The sequence below is a fragment of the Pocillopora verrucosa genome, chromosome 10, assembly GCF_036669915.1.
Source record: "Pocillopora verrucosa isolate sample1 chromosome 10, ASM3666991v2, whole genome shotgun sequence".
Taxonomy (NCBI): domain Eukaryota; kingdom Metazoa; phylum Cnidaria; class Anthozoa; order Scleractinia; family Pocilloporidae; genus Pocillopora; species Pocillopora verrucosa.
In genome coordinates, this window is record NC_089321.1 from 3,489,816 (window position 1) to 3,512,859 (window position 23,044).

Genomic DNA, 23,044 nt, shown 5'->3' on the forward strand with positions numbered 1-23,044 from the left:
TTTGAGCTCAAAAGGACGCGACCATCCCTAGCACTTTTAATCGCGAGGCCACTGGCTTTGGAGACTATTACTGTTAGGACACGTTCCACCTCTTTGTTATTTTCATTATCAGTATATGTCCAGTGGAATTCCGTCAGCGAAAACTTATAGTTTTTTTCCGTCAGTTCCGTCGTAGAATTGTGTGGTTTCTGCCGATAAAGAGCAAGAGAAGGGTAACTTTATGGCACTACATTATGGCTCTGTGGTTAAGGAACTCGATATAGTCCATAACCAATCAGAGTGCAGGAAGGACTATATTGTTTTTAAATGGAGCAATCAGAGCGTAGGAGTTTCATCCAAGAAGCAGCGGACGGACAATTGAAATGCTCAGGTTGTTCAGTGCGCTGTTTCGGGAAAAAAGTTAATAGCAACAAAAAAAAGCAAACAAGATAACTGCGCTCTTTGAACATCTTTCTGTGCAAGGTTTTCGCCGAGTCTGCTATTTAGAATGGCAATTTTATCAGTCCGCACCCATGCATATTGAGACGTTTTTTGTTTCATACTTTACATTCAAAACTACTTTACTTTTACATAAGAGATGCTATTCTGACTGATGTCTTTAAAGCTGCGCTAACCTTTATGACCAACTTTCGTCCATCAACAGCCAGTAAATACTCTGGCCAATCGGCGGGGTGAATGGTAAAATGACCGGAAGAACCATTGACGTATTTTTTGAATAAGAATTCTGTTCCTGGAAATAGATATACAGAGTGATAATTAATTAATGGGAGGGGCGCTTAATCCATTGACATTTCGTATGTAGTAACATACATTTCGTCTCGCTTCTGCCGAGAATAGCACTTTGAACTTAGCTTTTTATAACAAAAATTTTAACACAACTTTTTCTTGGCCAAGAGTGTTTTCAATATGGCACTGTGAAAGGTGAGAAGCACTCCATTGAAAAGAGGATTCACTAAAGCTAATACTATGATCTATCCTCTAAAGACAGAGCTGCTTTCTTTCCATTCTTACAATCGCTGATTGACTTCCTGTTGGGAGTGATTGACCGCTTCAATTAACTATAAATACTCACCTGTTTTGGGTCCTGTTATGTTTCCAGTAAAGGAAAGTTTAAAAGCTCTGTCTTTCCCGTCCCGCTCAGCTTTAAGGAGATCGGCTCTGCCCTGTCTTTTAAACGCCTTCAATGTGGTTTTTTCTTTCTCGGGAGATATGTCTTCCGCACTAATCGTCGAAAATAACACACAGGGTAGGACAAGCAAGACCTAAAAATATCGACAATGCACAGAGAAAAAGAGAAAAAAATGGATGAAAATTGAAGAATTGATTGATTTGGGCTGATGGGAATGCATCTCGTTGACTATGAGAAATGATCAATCTAACCTTACGCAATTAAATTAAACCACTAGTATATCGTTCAGACTTCCAAAAAAAAAAAAAAAAACGCAAAAAACTTAAGAGTATCTTTAAGAATTTGCAAATCGAACTTTCGAAAGTGAAAGTCCAGTTCCTTAGTTGCTCGAAGGCTGATGCGAATGCATCTCGTTGTCTATGAGAAATGATCAATCTAACTTACGCAATTAAATTAAACCACTAGTGTATCGGTCAGAAAAAATAAAAAAAAAACTCAAGAGTATCTTTAAGAACTCTCGAAACTGAGAACGTCGTGACCAACCCACTCACGGGCCAGGCATGCTTGCCCGTATTTGAGTATTTGAGTTCAATAGACAGCTTTGACAGGAGCGAGGATATAAACTTGACAGCGCTGAATTTTGCAACAAAAAAGCAAGAAGGATCGCAAAAAAAAAATCGCAATTTATAGTTATATTTAATACCTTTACTACGCTATGATATGCTACATATCAAGAAAAAACAGAATGAAAAGATAAGGAAGTTAAGTTAAGATAAAAAAGAGTCACGTGTACAGTAAATAACAATTGTTTACAAGATCGTCTTACAAGTGACATGCAACGTAGTACTATTTATTGTTTTTTTAGAGGGCACGGTAACGAATCTTGCAATCTGATTGGTTCTTTACCCGGTCAGTATTTTCCTATCTCTGCCCACGGGCCACGGTAACGCTTTCGTGAGTCGCCGAGTACATCCCAACTTTCGTCATTTTTCATAAATATACCTCGGTTTCCGGATGGGCAGTATTTTTAAGCAAACACGTCGGTCACTACCTCAAGCCGATAAATAACTTATGAATCTTCTCTTTTCTCTATCAAATCACTTTGACAGAGTTGGTTGACAGAAAATTATTGGTTTCAGAATGAATTTGTTTAAACAATAGTGTCATTACGTTAGTTGACAAGCGGCCAAAAAACCGTCTGCAATTAATTTTAATCGTTCACAAAAAGTACCCAGAAAGTTGAAACGTGAGGTATTTGGTTACAGTTAAACTGAACGATGGAACTTTCATTCATTTAATATCTGAATTTTCTCGAGCAATTTGTTCATAGTGAAAGAGCGAGCAAAGTTTTAATTTAAGTTCTACAACAAATATACGCTCCCGGTGAGTCTTTCCAATTCCGTTCAATTTGGACATTTGTACCGTAAATTGCACAACAGAAATTGAAGGAATTTTTTGAGAAAAGGCCGCATTAAATTCCCTTGTGTCTCGTTGGAGTGTGCCGTTCGAATTTAGTTTTTGTGAAGGAAAGACCAGAATTAAACACGCCATTACAGCAAACAAACGAGCAACCTCTCACAACTTCAAAATAAAAAAATTGAATTTACTCACAATTACTTTCCTCGCCGTTTACTTAATGAAAAGAGGTAAATCTTCGTACATGAATGAATGGTCGATGAGAGTGAATAATACTTTCCGTTAGATCATTGACTGATTTTGAAGAAAACATTGTCGTGACAGTCCTTGCCAAACTAGTTCTGTTGGTTTTCAAATGTTCCTACGCTTTTTTTTTTCTTGCGCGCTCTCTAATTGACAGGTGTCAGATTGTGACAGATACTTGTAAAAATAATGTTTCAAAGTTTGTTTGGAAGCCTTTTAAATCACCTTTATCGTTACGGAAATGAAAATGTTTCGCTAAGGCATCTCTCTTAAATTTGCATCACCTCTATTTTAACTACCATTTACCCACTCAAAAATTGTTCAGTTTATGGAAGATCTTGCCGTATTTACGTCCATAAATCATTCGGGTTCTTTCGGAAAGAATTTCGTCAAGTTTAAAAACAATAAATATGTTATTTACCGGCTAAGGGTCGGTCCGTATGGTGAAAAACTGACCGAGGTCTTGAAAATGCTGCCCTCGGCCTACGGCCTCGGGCAGCATTTTCAAGACCTCGGTCACAGTTTTTCACCATACGGACCTCCCAGCCGGCAAATAACATATATGTATTTGAGATGATTAACATATTCATGTTGTGCATGCTATCGACATTGATTGAATTTTGATATTTATGATGTATAATGAATACTTATATTCCTTGCAAGACACGTTTGGAAGATTGAAATTTAAAGCAAGGAAGACGGGGCTCCTTTCAAAATATTTTGCTCGAAGATGATGAAGAAGTACAAAGTTGAAGTCTAAACATGCTTTTTGAAATGTTTAAGTCCTTCAAATGGTCAAAAATAAACTGTAACACTTTGTTGAAATCGAGACTTTTACGTTGTTTACGAAAAGGCAACGCGAGTTAAAGTGAATACAATCGTTCAAGTACAATTGCCCAAAATGTAGCTGTGGATAGACCTGCGTTTAAAAACTACATTATCTTCTTTAGTGATTTTAAATCAGGTTCTTTCGGATCACTCGTTAATCCCACGGTTAGTGGATTACAGTTACTTAGAATATGGGTTAATAAAAGCATACTTCGGGCCAGAAAAAGTGTGGACGTTTCATTACAAATAACCGATTGCGAAGAACTAGAGAAAGAATGATAACACTGCCAAAATTTAAGCGATTGACGATTCACGACGCCTTTGAGAAACCTTGACTTACCAGTAGTTTTGCACCGGTCATTTTACACCGTGAGCTATCAAGTTGTGCCGTTAACTGTGTTTGTCATCCGTAAAGCATTGTCATTTATATAGTGGTGATTTCGAACCTGTTTTCGGGGCTGTTCCCTTTCCTGTAAGTTTTAAGTAATTTTTCATGCTACTTAAAAAAGGGACTTTCCGGTGAAGTAAACAAATTAACTTGGTGGATCTAATTTGGTCATAAGGCATTCGACGACAACGGACAAGCTACTTCCAGGTGAAAGGGCACTGTAACTATCACATAGTTTAATTAATTATGTAGCAAGCCATGGAAAATATTTTTACGTAAGTCAATCCGAAGTCGTTAAACTCCACTGATATAGATTCTTATTCACTTTTTCTATGGCAAGTATTAGATTTAAGAGCAGCGAAGTAGAATTAAAGTAATAATTCTGCATCATCAGAACAGTGAAAACTTAATAATGTGGCATATTTACTAAACACGGAGAAATAGCCAAGAGTTTCAATCACCTTGTAAAGAAAAAAAAATTGATAGTAGTGCGGTTTTGCTTTGCATCTTCGATTTATAGCTGGATTTACCTGATTAATGTATCCAGAAAAAAGAATGCAGATATTCTACCAAGGAGCGATTTTAAAATTAAATCGAACAACCACGGAAGTCACTTTCTGGGAAGTTGTAAAGCTTTACTTTCTATCTTTATAATAATTACGAAATCTTGAAGATTTCAACAAATTCAGGGTTTGAATTTATGTTTTTGGGTCTTTTGTCGATGTCTGCTATACCTTTGTCAAATGACAGAGGCATCGATTCTCTCTCCGAAAAGTATAACGGAGTATAGAATTACTCAATCCGAATAACTCAGAATAATTGCTCTTCCGCATATAAACAAAATTGCAAGGAAACACGAGATTACACATTTTCGTAATACGTAGAAATGTTTTTATGTTAGACTCCTAAATGAAATACATCTGATTTGTGAGCTCTTTGTTACTCGTTATTTAGTGTGCTTATGATAAATCGTATTTACTCAACGCCTTTAGAGGAAGAGTATTCGAGAAAGGAATAAATCAATTAGTTTCCTCATTCGGTTTCGAATAGTTAAAGGACGTTAGCAGTAGGTATTGTTCTTCACCCAGATAAAAAAAAAGAGCTACATCATGATTTGTGCATCTCAAAACGTTAAGTCTAGGCCGCTTTTTATCGTTGCAGTATGTGATCCTTGCTAATTTATCCCATCCTAAGCAAACCCCGCACCAATCTCATTTATCTTGGTGATGATCTATCTTACCAAAAAAATAAAACTGATGTCTGTCACTTTGAGTGTAATTTTCCCATCGATGATAACGAACCGAAAACACGGAGAGTCAACTACATGTTACCTAAAAAGCAAAGGAAAAGAGCCAGCTAAGTGGCAAAGTTCGATAGTCTACAGTAATAGTTTTTTTCTAATTATCAGTATCAAAACAGAGAAAAAGCATGCCATATTTCGAAGCAAGAATGTTATACAATAATTACTGAGAGTAAAGGAAAAGGAAACTCCCCCCCCCCCCCCCCCCAAAAAAAACGACAAAATGTCATTCGAGAACAGACCAGCAAAGAGAGCCGTGATATATTGTAAAGTGATTCCTGTCCGTAACTTTGTGTTCTAAATTCAAAGTGTACCCAAATTATCTAGATAAAGCATTACAGTTTTATACTATTTTTCAGCCTTATCCTTACCTTTTTCGTTTTAGTACTATCCCTTTCCTTATTTGGCTTTTGACCATAATTTTCTGCTGCGGGCCGCAGTTGATTAGTTGTTAATTGGTTTTTTTCTTACATTGCAACATATCGCGTAATTTAACACGTGTCATGTGCCTAAAAATACATTTCCCGCTCTCAGAAGTAACCCTGCACGATGTCATTTACAATTATCTAATCCAGTTTTTTCGGAGTTGCGAAAGTATTCCTGGGGTTTTTCCCCAAGAAGTTCATGTGTTAATCACTCCTCGTGATCAATTAGATTCATGGATTATCTTTATATGGAATCTTTTCTCCCGTTTTCCTTGACACCTTTTGACATCTTATGAAAGAACATAAAGAAATAACCTTGGCAGATTAGCTGCAGTAGCTGCGGTAAAGGACATTTCAGAAAAGAAGCCTGTAAGAATTCAGCCGTCGCCAAGGTTTGAACCTGCGTCTGGGCGTTATTACCAACTAAGCGACGAGGCCAAGTGTTGTCAGTGAAGTAAATTTGAGAGGCATCTTCGTTCCTGTATGTAAATATGATTATATAATTATGAGAAAATCATACCATGAACGCTCACCAGAAGTTAGACTAGCTTTTTCTGACAGGCCTTATGCCGTTAATGCGAGCCCGCCTTGCCAAATCAGTCATTACCTCAGCTTGGGAAATTATTTCGACTTTACGGAAACCTAATATTTGATAAAATTTAGGCTGACCGTCCACTTTAATCGGGATAAATTGTTCACCGAATTCGAAGCCTTTCAAAAACGTTGACATCTTGTTTTAAATTCCCATTTGAGCGGGATGATGAGACCCTTCCTCTGCGCATGCTCACTGTGTAGGGAAGTCATTTATCCGTTTCCAGTTTGGAATTGTCTCATATTCGGAACTTGAGGGGAGCTCGGCAAAAGGCGTGACCATTCTAAGCTCAATCAGCTCCCACCTTTATTTTAGGTTGGTTTTCCTACTTCCGTAGCTCGATTTTCCATGACGAGAATATAGTTCTACACTTTTCAAAAGCTGTCAATATACTAATTCTTTTTATGCGATTTGGAACTTCCCTTGTCAATCCCCTCTTGTACACTTTGTTTAAAGAGGATTCCATTGAGCACCAAAGCCTGAAGGGCAACGATATCTGATCAACAGCACATATAGTAGACTCAATGTCAGACTCCGACAGTGAACCCACTCTCTTTTCTTCAAATTTGTTTTCAAATTAAAGACAGAGTCATTCACAAAGGCTTTCTCAATATTGTGAAGGAGCATAAGAAGGTCTCAATTAATGTAAAACTGAACAATGCAAATTTAAAGGTTTGCTATGGAAGGTGAAAAGGGACTTACAGTTTGTGAGAAAGCTGCGGTAAAGACTAATTCTTAATAAATGCAAGAGAATAATTGAAGTATTTGGAAAAAAAGCTTTCCTCAGTATTCACATTAGATGCAAAAATGTTTACTTCATTGCATAAGGAGGTGGAAGGCAAGCGACAAAGCTCAATTGCTTGTGTTTGTCATAACTGTTATTTGTTATCTTAGTGAGTTGTTTGACAATATCAAATATTAATCGCATCAACCATTTAAAACAATTGAATTTGTCATTTTACAAAGTCTGTGAACACACATAGTCGAATGCTGTGAGACTCAATCTAAATCAATCGAAATTTTCTAGTAAAAACTAATTAAGATTGCTTTATTTAAATAATTTATGCTTTAAATAAAGTATTGACTTATCTGAGTCAATCACACAAGGAATATAAGTATTTATTATACATCATAAATATCAAAATTCAATCAGTGTCAATAGCATGCACAACATGATTATATTAATCATCTCAAATACATAGTATTACGTTGCATTTCACTTTTAAGACGATTTCGTCAAGCCCTATCCTAACCGGATCTTGTAAATAATTGTTATTTACTGTACATCTGACTGTTTTTTATCTTAATTTAACTACTTCATCTTTTCCTTTTTTTTTTCCTTGATATGTGACATATCATAGCGTAGTAAAGGTATTAAATATAACTATAAAGTGCGTTTTTAAGGTTCAACAGAGTAAATCTCACTTAAGTGTATCGCTTTTGTTTCTCTTGACCACGCTTGCGTTACTCTCTCAACCGATCAAATGCGAAACTGATACCAATCGTCACATGGTCAGCTGCGTTTTAAGGTTCAACAGAGTAAATCTCACTTAAGTGTATCGCTTTTGTTTCTCTTGACCACGCTTGCGTTACTCTCTCAACCGATCAAATGCGAAACTGATACCAATCGTCACATGGTCAGCCTGATGCCGTGATTGCCTTCGTGACTCACAATACTCCATGTAAAAGTGCTCTGTGAGAACTGTTCTACTGTTATGTTTCACTAGATCAAGACACTTCAGTACTTTTTTAAAATAAATTTGCTTGGAGCGGGCCAAGTGAATGAACGTAAAACTATATAATTACAAATGTATTTGTTTATCAATCGGAGAAAATAATTAATGAGCGCTTAAAGAGAGAGCCATGTTCTGAAGTCCATCCAGTTAGAGCCCAAAAGGACGCGACCATCCGTAGTACTTTCAATCGGGAGGCGACTGGCTTTGGAGACTATTACTGTCAGCTCATGTTCCACGTCCTTGTTCTGTTTATGATCATAATATTTGAACTCAAGATCCTTCATCAAAAACCCATAGTTCTTTCCCGTCAGTTCCGTCGTTGAATTATGTGGTCTCTGCCGATAAAGAGCAAGAGAAGGGTAACTCTTTGACACCACATTCCACTGTATCCCTAGCCTGTTACATCACTCATGGCTCAGTGGTAAAGGAGCTTGATATAGTCCATAACCGATCAGAATGCGGGAAAGACTATATTGTTTTTAAATGAAGCAATCAGAGCGTAGGAGTTTCATCCAAGAAGCAGCGGACGGAAAATTAAAATGCTTAGGCTGTTAAGTGCGCTGTTTCCGAAAAAGTATAACACAAACAACAAAAAGCAAATAATATAATTGCGCTCTTTGAACCTCTTTCTGTGTAAGGGTTTGCACTGAGAGTCCGCTATTTAGCATGGTAATTTTTTCAGTTCGCATCCATTTTGAGGCGTATTTTGTTTCATACTTTACAGTCAAAACTAGTTTATTTTTACATTAAAGATGCTAATCTGACTGTTGTCTTTCAAGCTGCACTAACCTTTACGACCAAACTTCGTCCATCAATAGCCAGTAAATACTCTGGCCAATCGGCTGGGTGAATGGCGTAATGACTGAAAGACGAACCTTTGAAGTATTTTTTGAAGACGAATTCTGTGCCTGGAAATAGATATACAGAGTGATAATTAATTCAGAACAGGAGCGGCGCTTAATTCAGTGACATTTCAGATGTTGTTACATACATTCAGTCTCAGTTCTGTCCAGAATAGCTTTGAATCTAGCTTTTTATGACAGAAATTTTAACAAAGCTTGAAAGGTGAGAAGCACTGCATTAAAAAGAGGATTCACCAAAGCCAATATCTATCCTCTCAAGACAGAACTGCATCCTTGTTCCTCACAATCGTTGATAGCACTTTCATTAGAGAGCGACTCCCTGTTTTCCTCCCACCCTCCCCCCCATCCGATTTTGATCGATGGTATATCAAAGGCAAAAGAAAGAAAGTATGGGAAGGGAGAAGGAAAAGATTGAATGAGACAACGCTCAGCTAAAGTGGGACATCCTCAGTTATTAATGTTAGTTCCGCTCTCCTTTGCCATGGGGTGTTGCTATTTAAAGCCATAGCACGTGTTTGATAATTGCACATCAATATAAACTGAACTTACTTTTCGACGGTCAGTTTTATTTCAGGCATTGTTAATTTCATTGGCTTCCTGTTAGGAATAATTGATCGCTTCAATTAACAATAAATACTTACCTGTTCTGGGGCCTGTTATGTTTCCAGTAAAGGAAAGTTTAAAGGCTCCGTCTTCCCCGTTCTGCTCAGCTTTGAGGAGATTGGCCCTGCCCTGTCTCCTAAAAGCTTTTATTGTGTGTATTGTGTTCTGGGTGATTCTGTATTCCGTTCTGCACGTCGAAAATAACAGACAGGATAGGACAAGCAAGATCTAAAAGTATTGAAAAGGAAAAATAGAGGAAGTAAATAGAATAACATGTGATTAGAGTTGATTAACCTTATGGTAGAGTGGAGGTCTGCAAGCTGTTCAAATCCAAGTTTTTTAACCAAAGGGTGGTGGAACTAACCGACCGTTTATTTAAGCAATGCACAGATTAAGAGAAAAATATGGATGAAAATTGAAGAATTGATTGATCTGGTCTGATGATCCCGAAGGCTGATGGGAATGCATCTCGTTGACTATGATTAATGATCGATCTAACCTAACGCAATTAAATTAAACCACCAGTATATCGCTCAGATTTGCTAAAAAAAACAAAGGATTGCAAAAAAAAAAAACAAAGAGACTCAAGAGTGTCTAAAAATTGTAAATCGAACTCTCGAAACTGGGCACGTCGTCACCAGTCCACTCATGGGCAAGGCATGCTCGAGTATTTGAGTTCAATAGACAGCTTTGCCAGAAGCGGGAATATAAACCTGACAGCACTGAGTTTTGCGACAAAAAAAGGAAGAAGACGCGTTTGGGAGAATGAAATTTACAGCAAGGAAGACTGAGCTGCTTCCAAAATTTCTCTCCCGAAAATGACGAAAAATTATCAATAAAAAGAGGAAAGTACGAAGTCAATATGTGGCCAAAACACTTCTCTATAGTGTCTAAACATGCTTTTTGAAATGTTTAAGTAATCCAATGGTTAAAAATAAACTGCAACACTTTGATGGAATCGAGACGTCTACGTTGTTTACGAAAAGGCAACACGAGTTAAAATGAATACAACTGTACAAGTACAATTGCCCAAAATGTAGCTGTGGATAGACCTGCGTTTAAAAACTACTGAGTTTATTTAACTTTATCTTCTTTAGTGATTTAAAATCAGGTTCTTTTGGATCACTCGTTAATCTCTCTTAAGGTTAGTGGATTACAGTTACTTAGAATATCGGTTAATAAAAGCATACTTCGGACCAGAAAAAGTGTGGACATTTCATTATAAATAACCTATCGCGAAGAACTAAAGAAAGAATCGTAACACTGCGAAAATTCAAGCGATTGACGATTTACAACGCCATTGAAAAGCGTTGACTTACCAGTAGTTTTGTGCCGGCCATTTTACACAGTGAGCTATCAAGTTGTGCCATCAACTGTGTTTGTTTGTAATCCGTAATCCATTTATAATAGCAAGTGATTTCGAAACTGTTTCCTGGGCTGTTCCCTTTCCTGTAAGTTTTTAAGATAGAGGTTAACGACTCAGGAATTAAAAGAACCTCCGTCTCTTCGACATAAGGGAACTTTCCATTCAGCGCCGTTACAGTGCTTTAACGTCATATTTTCCGGCCTTTGATTATGAGTTTCATTTTTAATTGAATTTCAATTAAAAGCTTTCTTAAGAATGTGGTTTTGGAGTTATTTTAAATACTATTTGAAAAAAGGACTTTCTGGTGATGTAAACAAATTAACGTGTTGCATCTAATTTGGTCACGAGACATTCGACGTCTCTGGGCGAGCTACTTCCAGGTGAAAGGGCACTGTTACTATCACATTGTTTATTTAATTAAGTAGCAAACCATGGAAAATATTTTATATAGGTTAAACTGAAGCCGTTAAACTCCACTGATATCGATTCTTATTTACTTTTGCTATGTCAATAATTAGATTTAGGAGCAGCGAAGTAGAATGAATGTAAAGATACATCATCAGAACCGTGAAAGAATAAATTAAATGTTTTTATTAAATGATCAATTTAGGTTAACACCATCTGAATAACGTAGCATATTTAATAAACACAGAGAAAAAGCCAAAAGTTAAAATCACCTTGAAAAGAAAAACAATATTGCTGGTTTGTTTTAGAGGGAGATTCTGGAGCATCAAATCGTTTGTCCTGTAAAAATTGTGAAATTGGAAGTTTTGAACGGTTAAATACTCTAATGCTTTGTTTTCATTTATGACAAAATAACTTTTATTTGCCATCAGAAAAAATAGTGAGCTAAACGGCAGGTATGTATATACCTCAAACATACAGAGTGGAATACTAGAAATACTGAGTATTACAAAACATTTATTTTTGAAAAATTATTTCATCCTCCCACAAGTCAAGGAAAAATCACGAGATACAGGAACTGTTTTACTTTCTTTAAGGAAAATTTAAAACAAATGTGTTTCATATGTCTTTGATTAAATAAGGTTCATTAAAAGACCCGCTATTCTCTAGAATTGTGTCGTATGACCCAAGAAAACAATGAAGGAACGAAACTTCTTTCATCTGAAGAATTTGAATATAAAATATCGCAGCTTGCAGCTCACAATTCAGTTGCTGAATAAAAATTTGCAAGTAGTGCGGTTTTGGTTTGCATTTTTAATACATGGCTGAAATTACCTAATGAATGTATATAAGGAAAATGATGCAGATATTTTAACAAGGAGTGATTTTAAAATTTATCGAAAAACCTTATATCTTACGTCCACCATGTAAGTCACTTTCTGGGAAGTTATAAAGTTTTACTTTCTATCTCTATAATAATTATAAAATCTTGAACATTTCGTCACGGGAATTAGAGGGAGGGGGGGGGGGGCTTTCTGTCGGTATCTGAGCGTGTAATACAACTGCTATACCTTTGTCAAATTCCAGAGGCATCGATTCTCTCTCTGAGAAATATAACTCAGAGTAGAATTACTAAATCAATAACTGAGGAAAATTGCTCTTCCGCGTATAAACCAAAGAGTAAGGAAACACAAGATAACATACTTCCGTAATGCGTAGAATTATCTTCTGAAATGTTCTATGTTACACTCCTAAAATTAAAAACACTCGATTTGTGAGCTCTTCATTACTCGTTATTTAAATAAATGTTCTCACGATGATGTAAATCGTATTTACTCAACGCCTTTAAAATAAGAGTGTTCAAGAAAGGAATAAATCAATTAGTTTCCCATCCGGTTTCGAACAGTTGAAGGACGTCAGTAGTACGTATTGTTCTTCACCATGATAAAAAAAAAAAGAGCTACATCGTGATTTGTGCATTTCAAAACGTAAGTCAAGGGCGCTTTTTATCTTTGTAGTACGTAATCCTTGCTTAATTGTTCCCATCCTTAGCAAATCCCATACCATTTTCATTTATTTTGGCGATAATCTATCTTGCCGAAAAAAAAATGGTATCTCTCACTTTCAGTGCAATTTTCCCATCGGTGATAACGAACCAAAACACGGAGAATCAGCTATATGTAACCCAGGAATAGAAGGAAAAGAGCCAGCTTAGTGGCAAAGTGATGCATCATGGTTTTTGTTCGATAGTTTATAGCAATAGTTTTTTTTTTCGTATTAGTATCCAAAAATAGAAAAAGCATGCCATATTTCGAAGCGAGGATGATATATAATGTTATAAAATAATTCAATTAGTACGCGCGCTCTGATTGGCCATAAAACCATTTTACATGAGCGTATGTAAACACGGTTTTCGTTCCTCTCTCATTAGTTATTTTATAAAAGAAATGTAAAATGGTTTCCGTGTTTACATAGCCTGATGTTTACATAGCCTCGATAAGCTGGAAACCACTCCGCATCGCGTCGTGGTTTCCTACGCTTATCGAGGCTATGTAAACACCAGGCTATGTAACCACGGAAACCATTTTACATTTCTTCAATCATTAACAGTGAAGGCAAAGGTTCTTTGAACATAATTTTCTGCTGCGGGCCGATGTTGATTGGTTGTTAATTGGTGTTTTTGTTACATTGCAACATATCGCGCGGTTTGAAACGTGTCGCATGCCTAAAAATACATTTCCTGCTCTCAGAGATAATCCTGCATGACGTCAGTTACAACAATCTAATCCAGTATTTCCGAAGTTGCGAAAGTAATCCTCGGGTTTTCCCTCAAGAAGATCGTGTGGATTTTAATCACTCCTCGTGATCAATTAGATTCTTAAATCATCTTTATCGGGAATTTTTTCCCGTTTTCCTTGACACCTTTGACATCATATAAAAAAAACCATTAAAGAAATCATGTTGGCACATTAGCCTCAGTAGCTGCAGTTAAGGACATTTCAGAAAAGAAGCGTGTAAAAATTCGAGCGTCGCCAAGGTTTGAACCTGCGTCTGGGCGTTATTAGCAACTAAGCGACGAAACCAAACGTTGTATCGTCGTTCCCGTATGAAAATATGATTATGTAATTATAAAAAAAAACATGCCATGAACGCTCACCAGATTTTAGACTGGCTTTTTCTTACTGGCTTTATGCCGTTAATCCGAGCCGCTCTGCCAAATCAGTCATTACCCAAGTTTGGCACGCTATTTCGACAAACTTTAGGGAGACCTCTCTTTGATAAAAGTTAGGCTGACCGTCCACTCTAATCCGGATAAATTGTGCACCGAAAACGAAGCCTTTTCAGTAAAAACGTTGACATTTTGATAAAACCTTTCCACTGCGCATGTGTAGAAATTCAGTCGAGCGTCGCTGCTTGCGGCAATTATTGTGTGGGGACAAAAACGCGCCGTGACCATTCTAGCCTCAATGATTCTCTCCTTTATTTTAGGTTGGTTTTGCTTACTTCCTTAGCTCGATTTTCTATGACGAGAATGTAGTGGTACTCTTTCCACCAGCCGTCAATAAACTGCTTCTTTTCATGTGATTTGGAACTTCTCATGTCAATCCCCTCTTGTACACTTTGTTTGAAGAGGACTTTAGAAGCGTTTTAAGAGGTAAACAAAATCATTTGGACGAAATTCCATTGAGCCCGGAAGCCGGAAGAGGAAAGACATCTGATTAACAGCAAATATGGTAGACTCAGTGTAAGACTGCGACGGTGAACCAGCTCTCCTTTCTTCAAATTTGTTTTCAAGTTAAATACCGAGTAATTCACAAAGGCTTTTTAATTATGTAAATGTGCATAAGAAGGTCACAAATAATGTAAAACTGTACAATGTACAAAATAGCTGGCCAAAACACAATAATCAAAACGGCAGATCTGAAGGTCTTGATAAAGAAGGAAAAAAAGGATTTACAGTTTGTGAGAAAGCTGCGGTAATGGATAATTTTCAATAAATGCAAAAGAATAATTGACGTATTTGGAAAAAATGCCCTCCTCAGTATTCAAATCAAAAGCAAAATTCTCACTTCATTGCATAAGCGGGTAGAAGGCAAGTGTTAAAGCTCAATTGCTTGTGTTTGTCAAAACTGTTATTTGTTATCTTAGCGAGTTGTTTGACAATACCAAATACTAACCGCGTGAAACATTTAAAACAATTGAATTTGTCATTTTGCAAAGTCTGTGAACACACATAGTCGAATGAGACTCAAACTAAATCAGCCGAAATTCCTTCGTAAAAACTAGGGTTGCTTTATTTAAATAATTTATGCTGAAAATAAACACAATACTGACTCATCTGAGTCAATCACACAAGGAATATAAGTATTCTTTATACATCATAAATATCAAAATTCAATCAGTGTCAATAGCATGCACAACATGAATATGTTAATCATCTCAAAAACATAGTATTACGTTGCATTTCACTTTTAAGACGATTTCATTAAGCCCTATCCTAACCGGATCTTGTAAATAATTGTTATTTACTGTACATCTGACTGTTTTTATCTTAATTTAACTTCTTCATCTTTTACTTCTGTTTTTTCTTGATATGTGACATATCATAGCGTAGTAAAGGTATTTAATATAACTATGAAATGCGTTTTCAACAGAGTAAATCTCATTTAAGTGTGTCGCTTTTGTTTCTCTTCACCACGCTCGCGCCACTCTCTCAACCAATCATATGCGAAACTGATACCAATCGTCACATGGTCAGCTGCGTTTTTTCACACTTCTTGCCTTAAAGGTTTATTTTATTCCCATCAAAGTAGGCGAGTTGTCATTTTCACGTTGTGATTCAGCCTTTGCTTTGATTGCCTTCGTGACTCACAATACTCCATGTAAAAGTGCTAAATCAAGACACTTAAGTACTCCTTTAAAACAAATTTGCTTGGAGCGGGCCAAGTGAATGAACGTAAAACTATATAATTACAAATATATTTGTTTATTAATCGGTGAACATCCCAGTGGAATAATTAATTAATGAGCGCCTAAAGAGAGAGCCATGTTCTAAAGTCCATCCAGTTAGAGCCTAAAAGGACGCGACCATCTGTGGTACTTTCAATCGGGAGGCGACTGGCTTTGGAGACTATTACTGTCAGCTTACGTTCCACGTTTTTTTTCTGTACATTATCATAATATTTAAACTCGAGTTCCTTCGTCAAAAACCCATAGTTCTTTCCCGTCAGTTCCGTCGTTGAATTGTGTGGTCTCTGCCGATAAAGAGCAAGAGAAGGGTAACTCTATGGCAAAGAGTTAGAGTGGTAAAGGAGCTTGATATAGTCCATAACCAATTAGAGTGCAGGAAAGACTATATTGTTTTTAAAATTGAGCAATCAGAGCGTAGAAGTTTCATCCAAGAAGCAGCGGACGGCAAATCAAATTGCTTAGGTTGGTTTAGGTTGGTTTAGGTTGGTTTAGGTTGTTGCTAGTGATGTATCATGTTTTTTGCTCAATAGCAATAATTCTTTTTCGAATTATCAGTATCAAATAAAAGTTAAGCTGACCGTCCGCTCTAATCTGGAAAAATTGTCCATCGAAAACGAAGCCTTTCTTTGATATCTGGTTTTAAAACAGAGTAATTCACAAAGGCTTCCTCATTATTGTGAATGTGCATTAGAAGATCTCAATTGAGGTAAAACTAAACAATGTACAAAATAGCTGGCCAAAACACAATAATCAAAACGGCAGACTTGAATGTCTTGGTATAGAAAGATAAAAGGGACTTCCAGTTTGTGAGAAAGCTGCAGTAATGGATAATTTTTAATAAATGCAAGTGAATAATTGAAGTATTTGGAAAAAATGCTCTCCTCAGTATTCAAATCAAATGCAAAATTTTCACTTTATTGCATAAGAAGGTAGAAGGTAAGTGTCAAAGCTCAATTGCTTGTGTTTGTCACAACTGTTATTTGTTATCTTAGTGAGTTGTTTGACAATACCAAATATTAACCGCATCAACCATTTAAAACAATTGAATTTGTTATTTTGAAAAGTCTGTGAACACACATAGTCGAATGCTGTGAGACTAAATCAATCGAAATTCTCTCGTAAAAACTAAGGTTGCTTTATTTAAATAATTTGTGCTTTAAATAAACACAGTATTGACTCACCTGAGTCAATCATACAAGGAATATAAGTATTCATTATACATCATAAATATCAAAATTCAATCAATGTCGATAGCATGCACAACATGATTATATTAATCATCTCAAATACATAGTATACGATGCATTTCACTTGTAAGACGATTTCGTCAAGCCCTATCCTAACCGGATCTTGTAAATAATTGTTATTTACTATACATCTGACTCTCTTTTATGTTAATTTAACTTCTTCATCTTTTCCTTCTTTTTTTTTTTGATATGTAACATATCATAGCGAAGTAAATGTATTAAATATAACTATGAAGTGCGATTTTAAGTTCAACAGAATAAATCTTATATAAGTATATCGCTTTTGTCCCTCTTCACCAGGCTCGCGCTACTCTCTCAACCAATCAAATGCGAAACTGATACCAATCGTCACGTGGCCAGTCGCGTTTCTTCACACTCCTTGCTTAATAGGTTTTATTTCTATCAAAGTCGACGAGTTCTCGTTTTCTCCTTTTGATTCAATCCTGTTTTTTTATTTCCTTCGTGACTCACGATACTCGATGTAAAAGTGCTCTGTGAGAACTTACCTACTGTTATGTTTTACGAACTCAAAACACACAATTACTTTTATAAAATAAATTCGCCTGGAGTCAGCCAAGTGAATGAACGTAAAACTATATACATACAGATAAATTATTTTACCAATCGGACAATGTCCTTCAAAGAATTCCCAGTGGAATAATTAATCATTGACCTTTGAAAGAGAGAGCCATGCTCCACAGTCCATCCAGTTAGAGCTCAAAAGGACGCGACCATCCCTTGCACTTTTAATCGCGAGGCCACTGGCTTTGGAGACTATTACTGTTAGGACACGTTCCACCTCTTTGTTATTTTCATTATCAGTATATGTCCAGTGGAATTCCGTCAGCGAAAACTTATAGTTTTTTTCCGTCAGTTCCGTCGTAGAATTGTGTGGTTTCTGCCGATAAAGAGCAAGAGAAGGGTATCTTTATGGCACTACATTCCGGTATCCTTAAACTGTTACATCACTTATGTCTCTGTGGTTAAGGAACTCGATATAGTCCATAACCAATCAGAGTGCAGGAAGGACTATATTGTTTTTAAATGGAGCAATCAGAGCGTAGGAGTTTCATCCAAGAAGCAGCGGACGGACAATTGAAATGCTCAGGTTGTTCAGTGCGCTGTTTCCGGAAAAAAAGTAAAAGCAACAACAAAAAGCAAGAAAGATAACTGCGTTCTTTGAACATCTTTATGTGTAAGGTTTTCATCGAGTCCGCTATTTAGAATGGCAAGTTAATCAGTCCACATCCATTTTGAGACGCTTTTTGTTTCATGCTTTACATTGAAAACTACTTTATTTTCACATTAGAGATGCTTATCTGACTATTGTCTTTCAAGCTGCACTAACCTTTACGACCAACTTTCGTCCATCAACAGCCAGTAAATACTCTGGCCAATCAGCGGGGTGAATGGTAAAATAACCGGAAGAAACATTCCAGTAAGTTTTGAAGAGGAATTGTGTACCTGGTGATAGATATACAGAGTGATAATTTCGTATGTAGTAACGTATATAGTTAAGTCTCAGTTCTGTCAAGAAAGGCGCTTTGATCTAGCTCTTATCACAAAAATTTTAAGACAGTTTTTTTCTAGGTTAGGAGTTTTTTAATATGGCCCTGTGAAAGGTGAGAAGCACTACATTGAGAAAAAAAGGATTCACCATAGCTAATATCTATCCTCTCCAGACAGAACTGGGTCCTTTTCATCCTTACAATCACTGATTGTACCCTTATTAGAGGGCGAACTTCCCCCCCCCCACCCCCGAAAAGAGGATTCACTAAAGCTAATATCTATCCTCTCATGACAGAACCTTTCCATCTGTACAATCGCTGACTGGCTTCCTGTTGAAAATGATTGTCCGCTTCAATTAACAATAAATGCTCACCTGTTGTAGGGCCTGTCATGTTTCCAGTAAAGGAAAGTTTAAAAGCTCCGTCTTCCCCGTTCCGCTCAGCTTTGAGGAGATCGGCTCTGCCCTGTCTCTTAAAAGCCTTCAATGTGTTTTTTTCTTTCTTGGGAGATATGTCTTCCGCACCGCTCGTCGAAAATAACAGACAGGGTAGGACAAGCAAGACCTAAAAATATCGACAAGGAAAAATAAGAGTTGATTAACCTTATGGAAGAGTGGAGGTCTGCAAGCTCTTCAAATCCAAGTTTGTTAACCAAAGGGTGGTGGAACTAATTGACTGTTTATTTAAGCAATTTACAGATTAAGAGAAAAATATGGATGAAAATTGAAGAATTGATTGATCTGGTCTGACAGTCCAGAAGGCTGATGCGAATGCATCTCGTTGACTATGAGAAATGATCACTCTAACCTAACGCAATTAAATTAAACCACCAGTATATCGCTCAGACTTGCAACAAAAAAAAGTGTCGACGTTTCACTAAAAAGTAACTGAGCGCGAAGAATTGAAGTAAGAATAAAAACGTTGCGAAAGTTTCGGCGATTGACGATTCACGACGCCTTTGAAAAACCTTGACTTACCAGTAGTTTTGCGCCGGCCATTTTACACCGTGAGCTATCAAGTTGTGCCATCAACTGTGCTTGTTTGTATCCGTAAAGCCACTTTAATGGCATTACCACTTGTATATATACATAGAGAGTAGTGATTTCGAAACTGTTTCGGGACTATTCCCTTTCCTGGAAGTCTTTAAGATAGATGTTGACGACTCAGCATTAAAAAGAACCTCCGTCTCTTCGACGTAAGGAACTTTCCATTCAGCGCCGGAGAAACACAATAGTGCTTTAACGCCATATTTTCCGGCCTTGTCCGGAGAGTAGATTTAATCAATTACCAATTCAAACCTAAGCGAAGACTTGCATAAGTTACGTGTACGTATCTTTTTAAAAGCTTTAATTTTGACGACGAGTTTTATTTTTAGCTGAATTTCAATTAAAAGCTTAAGAATGTTGTTTTGAAGTGATTTTACATGCTAGTTTAAAAAAGTACTTTCCGTGTGTGATACTGAAGTGATACTGAAACTAAAGTGGTGGATCTAATTTGGTCACGAGACATTCGACTACATTGGGAAAACTACTTCCAGGTGAAAGGGCACTGCTACTATCACATTGTTCATTCAATTTAGTAGCAAACCATGGAAATTATTTTCAAGTAAGACAAACCGAAGTCGTTAAACTCCACAAAAATCGATTCTTATTTACTTTGGCTCTATCAAGTATTAGATTTAAGAGCAGCGAAGTAGAATGAAAGTGATACCGGATACTGCATCATCAGACCGGTGAAAGAATACATGTTTGTAAATGATCAATTTAGGATAGCACAATCTGAGTAATGTCGCATATTTACAAACACGGAGAAAAAGCCAAGAGTTCCATCCACTCTGAAAAGAAAAAGATATTTCTGCTTTGTTTTAGAGGGACATTCTAGAGCATCAAATCGTTTGTTCTGTAAAAATCTTGACGGTTTAAATACTCTAATGCTTTGTTTTCATTTACGAAAAAATAACTTTCATTTTACCACAGGATTTCCCTAAAACAGCAAACATCCTAAGCTTAATGGCAGGTTTGTATATGCCTCAAAAATACAGAGTGGAATACTAGAAACACTGAGTATTACAAAACATCTATTTTTGAAAAATTATTTCATCCTCCCACAAGTCAAGGAAAAATCACAAGGTACAGAAACTGTTTTACTTTCTTTAGGGAAAATTTAAAACAAATTTGTTTCATGTGTCTTTGATTAAATTAGGTTCTCTAAAAGACCCGATATTCTTTAGAGTTGTGTCGTATGGACCAAGAAAACAATGAAGGAACGAAACTTCTTTCATCTGAAGAATTTGAATATAAAATATCGTAGCTTGCAGGTCGCAATTCAGTTTCTGAATAAAAATTTGCCGGTTGTGCGGTTTCGGTTTGCATTTTCTATATGATGGCTGGAATTACCTAGTGAATGTATATAAGAAAAAGGATGCAAATATTTTATCAAGGAGTGATTTTAAAATTCATCAAACAACCTTATATCTTAAGTCCACCACGTAAGTCACTTTCTGGGAAGTTATAAAGTTTTATTTTCTATCTCTATAGTAATTATAAAATTTTGATCATTTGGTCACGGGAATTAAAGGTTTGACTTTTTTTATTTTTTTTTTGGGGGGGGGGGGCTTTATGTCGGTGTGTGAGCGTGTAATACAACTACTATACCTTTGTCCAATTACAGAGGCATCGATTCTCTCTCTGAAAAATAAAGCTCAGAGTAGAATTACTCAATCAATAACTAAGAAAAATTACTCTTCCGTGTATAAACAAAATCATGATGATGTAAATCGTATTTACTCAACGCCTTTTGAGTGTTCAAGAAAGGAATAAATCAATTAGTTTCCTATCCGGTTTCGAACCGTTGAAGCATGAAGGACGTCAGTACGTATTGTTCTTCACCCAGATACATCGTGATTTGTGCATCTCAAAACATAAGTCAAGGGCGCTTTTTATCGTTGCAATATATAATCCTTGCTAATTTGTTCCCATCCCTAGCAAATCCCACACCATTTTCATTTATTTTGGTGATGAACTATCTTACCAAAAAAATAAAAATGATATCTCCTACGCTGAGTATATTTTCCCATCGGTGATAACGAACCGAAAACACGGAGAATCAATTATATGTAACCCAGAAATCGAAGGAAAAGAGCCAGCTAAGTGGCAACGTGATGTATCATGTTTTTTGATCAAAAAGGATGAAAAAGCGTGTCACATTTCGAAGCGAGAATGTTATATAATAATCATTAACAGTGAAAGGAAAGAAAAGACACCTCCCCCTGAAAAAAATATAATTAATTCGAGAGCTGACCAGCGAAGGGAGCCGGGATTTATTCTAAACTGATTCCTTCCAGTACCTTCGTCCTTCAAATTCAAAGTGTACCTAAATTATCAAGATAAAGCAGTTCAATTTTATATTATTTTTCAGCTTTAACCTTACCTTTTCCGGTTTCATTACTGTCCCTTTCCTTATTTGGTTTTTGAACATAATTTTCCGCTGCGGGCCGTAGTTAATTGGCAGTAAATTGGTGTTTTTATTACATTGCAATATATCGCGTGATTTAACACGTGTCCCGTGCCTAAAAATACATTTCCCGCTCTCAGAGGTAACCCTGCATGACGTCAGTTACAATTATCTAATCCAGTGTTTTCGTAGTTGCGAAAGTTATCCTCGGGATTAGCTGCGGTAGTATTTAAAGACATTTCAGAAAAAGGGGCTCGTAAACATTCAGGCGTCGCCAAGATTTGAACCTGCGTCTAAGCGTTATTAGGGACCTTTAGCAGTTAAGACAGCATCGATTTTAAAATGAATATATATATATATATATTTATAGTTGGAATTTTACGAACGACTGGATGTGTTCACCATCTCTTACGGCGCCGCGAGTTAACCTCAGGATAACGTTTAAGAGCGGAGTTGAGTTTCAAATAGAAACCTAAATAATTTACCGTCAGAGTTTCCTTTCTTGGACCACGCAAATTTGATGATTTCACGTTGATATTTTGCAGAGGACGGCTACGAAATCTACACAGTTTTGAAACGCACGTGCTGAGCTCTTGCTCTGCTCATTAGATCTTTTTGTTTTGCCACATCCTCTTGCCGTCGCCGGTCGCCGTCGTGCTTTTCTAAAGTTCCCTATCACCAACTAAGCGACGAAGTCATATGTTCGAGTGAAGCAAATTTGAGAGGCATCTTCGTTCCCGTATGCAAATATGATTACCATTATTTAAAAAAACATACCATGGACGCTCACCAGAGGTCAGACTGGCTTTTTGTTACAAGAATTATGCCGTTAATCCGCTCCGCCAAGCCAAGTCAGTCATTACCCAAGCTTGGCACGCTATTTCGACAAGTTTCGGGGAGACCTTTGACAAAAGTTAGGCTGACCGCCCACCCTAATCCGGATAAATTTTTCACTGAAAACGAACCTTTCGAAAACGTTGACATCTTATTTTGAATTCCCTTTTGAGCGAGATGATGGAACCCTTCCTCTGCGCATGCTTAGAAATCCAGTCGGGCGTCGCTGCCTGCGGCA

General features: G+C 36.8%; 1 protein-coding gene across 2 annotated transcripts; it reads right to left on the reverse strand.

Annotated features, from left to right (window-relative positions):
- Window positions 1-16,891: 16,891 nt before the first annotated feature.
- Window positions 16,892-22,621, reverse strand: LOC136284013 (uncharacterized). 2 transcript variants are annotated; one of them, XR_010719025.1, is made up of 4 exons: window positions 22,458-22,621; window positions 18,894-19,083; window positions 18,360-18,475; window positions 16,892-17,909 (listed from the first exon to the last, which is right to left on the reverse strand). XR_010719025.1 is itself a non-coding variant. In XM_066173715.1 (4 exons), exons 1-4 carry the CDS (start codon window positions 19,587-19,589, stop codon window positions 17,673-17,675), a joined length of 636 nt encoding a protein of 211 aa, XP_066029812.1. In that variant the 5' UTR covers window positions 19,590-19,653; the 3' UTR covers window positions 16,892-17,672. The 2 variants fall into 2 exon arrangements, 1 of the variants encoding a protein (XP_066029812.1); XM_066173715.1 differs by lacking the exon at window positions 22,458-22,621 and adding an exon at window positions 19,497-19,653.
- Between the last annotated feature and the right edge of the window lie 423 nt (window positions 22,622-23,044).

Coding starts and splice junctions, on each gene's coding strand:
- LOC136284013 (XM_066173715.1), bottom strand. CDS start 19,589: ATGCCATTAAAGTGGCTTTACGGATACAAACAAGCACAGTTGATGGCA. Junction 19,084..19,496: donor TGGCCGGCGCAAAACTACTG/GTAAGTCAAGGT, acceptor CGATATTTTTAG/GTCTTGCTTGTCCTACCCTG. Junction 18,476..18,893: donor CATGACAGGCCCTACAACAG/GTGAGCATTTAT, acceptor ATCTATCACCAG/GTACACAATTCCTCTTCAAA.